Source organism: Salvelinus sp. IW2-2015, linkage group LG18, assembly GCF_002910315.2.
Source record: "Salvelinus sp. IW2-2015 linkage group LG18, ASM291031v2, whole genome shotgun sequence".
In the NCBI taxonomy this organism is placed as follows: domain Eukaryota; kingdom Metazoa; phylum Chordata; class Actinopteri; order Salmoniformes; family Salmonidae; genus Salvelinus; species Salvelinus sp. IW2-2015.
Genome location: NC_036858.1, coordinates 5,805,275 through 5,811,274, shown reverse-complemented (window position 1 = coordinate 5,811,274; position 6,000 = coordinate 5,805,275). Strand labels below are relative to the sequence as shown.

Here is a 6,000-nt window from a genome sequence, read left to right as displayed (position 1 = left end):
GTTAGTTCACAGTGATATAGTCCACACACCCACAGTATAGTCCACCACCTTCACCAGTATATAGTCCACAGTATAGTCCACACTCACAGTATACTCCAAACACTCACAGTATATCACAGTATAGTCCACACACCCACAGTTATAGTCCACACCTTCACAGTATATAGTCACAGTATAGTCCACACTCACAGTACAATCCACACACTCACAGTATAGTCCACACACGCGCAGCATAAGTCCACAACACTCACAGTACGTCAGAGTATAGTCCACACACTCACGGTATAGTCCACACACTCACGTATAGTCCACACACTCACAGTATAGTCCACACACTCACAGTATAGTCCACACACTCACAGCAAGTCACAATAGTCCACACATTTACATTTACATTTAAGTCACTTAGCAGACGCTCTATCTCTCTTGTGAGTGTTTGGAGTATACTGTGAGTGTGGACTATACTGTGACTATATACTGTGAGTGTGTGGACTATACTGTGAAGGTGTGGACTATACTGTGGGTGTGTGGACTATACTGTGACTATACTGTGAGTGTGTGGACTATACTGTGAGTGTGGACTATACTGTGAGTGTGTGAACTATACTATGAGTGTGGACTATATTGTGACTATACTGTGAGTGTGTGGACTATACTGTGCGTGTGGACTATATTGTGACTATACTGTGAGTGTGTGGACTATACGGTGAGTGTGGACTATATTGTGACTATACTGTGAGTGTGTGGACTATACTGTGAGTGTGTGGACTATACTGTGAGTGTGTGGAGGCTCTCTTCACTCAACAGTAAGCTATCTGCCTGCACCTTAGCAGCCTTCTCAAGTGTGTGTGATTAGATTTCTTCATTTTCTATAGCTAGCCTACTCCTGTGGGTTGTCACTTGTCTCCACAGAGTTTCTGTCTCCAGAGCTGTCACAGACTGTTGCTACTCCTGTCTCTGTCTGTGGCTAGTTTACCAGGACTGGCTGGTCACATTATGTCCTGGTTTGTAATGGCATGTTTTATTTTGAGCTCCAAGGACAGACTTATGTTCCTCTACAGTCTGTTGCAATGTTGTTTTGAATGATGTGGATTTGTTGACTTGAAACAGTATTTTTGATGTCATGAATTTGTTGTGYGGTTTGGGCTTTAGAGAGACTGGTCAGGTACCGTGGTTATAGTCTGTATCCGCTGATGTAAAAAGGGCTTTATAAATGCATTTGATTGATTGATACAAGGTTTTGGAGTGTTGTGTTAGGTCCTTGTCATGAGACTGATATGGGTAAAGTCAATTTATCATAATAAAGAAATGTGTATATAACCAGGCTGGTTTTAGATAAATAAAACAATGATCTCCGACTTGGTGCACCTGTTTGATTCATCCCCTACTGTAGTTATGATTGTCATCACTGCAGCAGTGAGTAAAGGTTCTGTGCTCTGCTCAGGTCAGTATAAATAGCCAGGTGATTCATCATGACATGGCTCAAGCTACAGTCATTTCAAACTTCTTTTGATCAGGTTTTGTAATGGTTTACATTCTGTTATTCTCCTTCGTCACGCCAATAAGCATCCTACCGACTTGCTCCTCACACAGGAAATACCACAGAGGGGCAAAGGGAAAGAACTCTCTCGACTCAGGTCTTGACTCTCTTTCCTGAGGGTCTGACCTATGGCCTTTTAAGCACCCTGAATACAGCTCTGAAGTATATTGTTGTACAGACACGGGCCGTGACACAGGCTGACAGAAAGACGCCGAGTGTGATCACAAAGGACGTCTCCTCAGCAGGATGTACATTAGGCTACAGCCTGGACCAGCCAGCTAGGCAGCCTGGGTATTCCCTATATAGTGCACTACTTTTTACCAGAGCCCTATTGGACCTGGCCAAACCTAGTGCACTACTATATAGGATGTAGTCTATCACAGTGCCATCCGTTTTGTCACCAAAGCCCCATATACTACCCACCACTGTGACCTATACGCTCTCGTTGGCTGGCCCTCGCTTCATACTCGTCGCCAAACCCACTGGCTCCAGGTCATCTACAAGACCCTGCTAGGTAAAGTCCCCCCTTAAATCAGCTCGCTGGTGACCATAGCAGCACCCACCTGTAGCACGCACTCCAGCAGGTATATCTCTCTGGTCACCYCCAAAACCAATTCTTCCTTTGGCCGCATCTCCTTACAGTTCTCTGCTGCCAATGACTGGAACGAACTACAAAAATCTCTGAAACTGGAAACACTTATCTCCCTCACTAGCTTTAAGCACCAGCTGTCAGAGCAGCTCACAGATTACTGCACCTGTACATAGCCCATCTATAATTTAGCCCAAACAACTACCTCTTTCCCTACTGTATTTATTTATTTTGCTCCTTTGCACCCCATTATTTCTCTCTCTACTTTGCACATTCTTCCACTGCAAATCTACCATTCCAGTGTTTTACTTGCTATATTGTATTTACTTCGCCACCATGKCCTTTTTTTTGCCTTCACCTCCCTTATCTCACCTCCATTTGCTCACATTGTATATAGACTTATTTTTCTACTGTATTATTGACTGTATGTTTGTTTTACTCCATGTGTAACTCTGTGTTGTTGTATGTGTCGAACTGCTTTGCTTTGTCTTGGCCAGGTCACAATTGTAAATGAGAACTTGTTCTCAACTTGCCTACCTGGTTAAATAAAGGTGAAATAAATCAAAAATCACTAGGAATAAGGAGCCATTTAGGATACAACCGGGTCTTTTCTAAAACAGAATCTTTGCAGACACTCTCCCATGAGCCCTGCTTCGCCAGGCTTTTATGCAAGGCTTATGCTGTGCTTTGAGTAGGGCATCGTGCATAAAGATTAGGGAGCGGGAGACACTTAGCCCCGGAGTATTGTACGACATGATCAAATGCAATTTATTTCCACTTCAAAAGGTAGCTCATAAAAAGAGGACGTTGAGCAGATGTTGATGATGGATGATAACAGACGTTGATTTGTTGAAAATATTTCCAGGACCGTATGCACAGCTTTTTAAAAAAATAATTAAATGTTCAATATTAGTTTTGAGATATTAATTTGATAAGAAGTCAATGATTTATAGCATTATAAAACCAAAACAAATGCTGCTCTTGTTTAAGGGAGAGTAGTGTTATTGACTACAAGGATAAAAGGGCTAATATGGTCAATGGCAATGTTTGAGCTTCAACTGTAATATGGGGGMCCAATAAAACACTGAGCCCCCTTTACCAAGGTTCTAAAAATAAGAAGAATTAATCAAATGATTGTTTATGTTCTGCTTTTACGCCATTCTAGAACTTTCTGATTRTGTTCTGGCTATAAAGCGGGGCCCTTTTATATATTTCACCCACGTCAGTATCATTTTAAAGGGGCAATCTGCAGTGGCTACGTCCATTTATAGACTTTTAAATTCATGATATGTAGCCATTTATTCTTGAAGAATATAGGCCCAAATTATAAATGCCTTATTAGCTTAGTTCAACTATCTTACTCCATCAGAATCCAAAACACAGGGTTATTTTACTCCAGTGTAAACAAACACTGTACAGCCTCAAAACAGGGTTAAAACTGTCATTTTGATCTCGTAGATGGTCAGTCCCTTTCATCCATAACTCGGTCTATGAATTTGAGTAGTTACATTTCTCCATCGCCATCCCTCAGCTGTTTACCCAAACAGTGGTGGGATGGTCCCTTTTTCTTATTGTTTAAACTGTCCCTTTTAAGTCTGACATTTTTTTTTACCATTTCTTTTTTTACCACAAGTCCTAGTGCAGTCTGGGGATGTTGTGTTTAGTTAGACTCCGCTCTAGGCCGCAGCATGATAGATCGCGTCAATCTCACAATGTAAACGGCACACAATGTTCATTACCGAGAGCAGTTGAGAAACTGCGCCGGATGCACAAATCAACCAATATAAATGGCCGATTTATTTATTTATTTTCTCACCGCCAGTTATTGCGGTAGCCATGGCTACCTGGCGCACATATCAAAAGGTTTCCCAGGACATCCAGCGGTGGTGTGTGGCGGCTGAGGGCTGACGATGTCCAGAGGGGCATCTAATTCCCTGTATTTATGGTATTTCTGCACCGGTCCCCCGGTCCACCATACCAACAGAGCACACAGCCATTTATCTCTGAGCAGAGACAGCAGAGCTGTGGTGTGTGTGTTCTCAGGGTGTGTAAACACACTGGAAACGGGGCTAATGGCTCCTGTACGAAAACCCGAACACGCACTTCTGCCACTCGGGTGGAAATGTGGGAGTCACTTAGAAGTTTGATGTCTGAACTAGAGAGTTTGTTTTCGACGTGTTTTGTATTCTGAAAAGCAGCGGGGTTCAGCTTTCCTACCATGTTTAATATTACCTGGGAATTGACGTTGGAGGATACCTTTTAGTTTACTGTGTACATCTCTCACCCGTCTGTCTCTCTCAGAGCGTCAGCTGTGCAGCAACATGTCGGCGTGCAGCGCGGTCCCGTCCAACGTGAYGGGCATCAGCAAGGAGCTGGTCGAGCTGCGTCACCTGATCCAGTTCCCCGAGGAGATCGCCAGCATCCTGACGGAGCAGGAGCAGCAGCTGTACCGCCGCGTCTTCCCCCTGGACTACATCTGTTTCTTCACCAGGGACCTGGGCAGCCCCGACTGCAGCAGGCGCCTGCACCCCAGCCTCAAGGCCTCGCTGTCGGCCCCAGCCATGCCCATACAGACCCAGAGGAACACTGTGGAGGACCTGGTCACCCGGTTCAATGAGGTGAGACTGGTGAAGAGAGGCTGGACTAATGTGACTGCGTTGAGTGGTTAGTAACAATCTTGGTCCTAAATATCTACAGGATGGGGTTGAATTAATGAAGGTCTTGATAATTCATCTATTAGTTGGGTCAGGTGTGTTAATGCTGGGCWAGAACAAAAGCCTGCACACATTGTTGCTGTCCGGGACCAGGATTGGAGAGCCCTGCGGTATAAGGTTATTAAAGATCTCACTTAATGTTAATTGTTAGATATTATTTTTGTGGAATTGACCACCCGGTGGTGTACTGTGTTTGATGGTCTTATTCTGCCAGTTTGTTTCCCCACACCTGCGGGGATTAGTGTCAAATTATACTCCTAAACGGAGCCCTTTGAGCTGCCCTCTACCCTGATTGACTTTGAGAATAAACAATTAAGAAAAACATCTCGGCGGCATCGGAATGAGGTCAGTCCCAAGCACACGGAGGAAATGATGTCATCTTTAAGTGGAAATGATGTCATCTTTAAGTTTCATGCCTTAACATCAGCTGGTTTTTATTAAGCGAGAGAAGGAGAGTGAGAATTGTATTTCCCCAAATGTGTATCCTAACCATTTTTGGGCATGTGGCGGAGCTACAATCAAATGAGTGACTCTTCTCAACAGAGACAGAGTCTGACATAACCTCCGCAGCATGGTAGAGATGGACTCACTATGTGTGTGGTTACCGGCTGTGCCCCAGTTCCACGAACCGGATCAGAGAAACTGGGCAGGCTGTTTGAGCCGAAATGGCTGTCTGGAGCGGTTCATTCTGACAAACACAAAATGGTCGTGTGGTGAGTTTGTAATAACTCTGTCAACATTGATTATGTCATCGTTCCATCATGGGGAAACTGAACCTTGACACAGAAAAGAAGATTGAAAGCACGTTGTATGTTTTTGATCACTGGTCAAATGGTGTTATTGGCATTCTCACCAAAAGATGTATTCCTGTAATTATAATTCCATTGTTATTGTGTAGCCTATTTGATATATACTATATCATATTGGAATCCGAGTGCCGTTCGGTTTAGTCCAGTGGATTCGGGTTGTCATTCTGATGTAACCCCTATGTGTCTTTATCAAAGGGACGCCACATAACAGGCAGAGACCATTTTGGATCACCGCCGACTGATCTCCCACCTTTTAAATATGGACTCATCCACGGGAGGACGGGAGTCGTGCCGTCTACAATATCAGCCACTCTGACAGATATGCACCTGCCTCTAATCTACGGCCTA

General features: G+C 44.0%; 1 protein-coding gene across 1 annotated transcript in view; it reads left to right on the top strand.

Moving 5' to 3' along the window:
• The window catches only part of LOC111977758 (1-phosphatidylinositol 4,5-bisphosphate phosphodiesterase epsilon-1-like), a 78,141-nt gene that overhangs the window by 50,202 nt on the left and 21,939 nt on the right, over window positions 1–6,000 (top strand). The window contains 1 exon segment of the mRNA XM_024007355.3: window positions 4,431–4,747. Coding sequence (XP_023863123.1) covers window positions 4,431–4,747 — 317 coding nt within the window.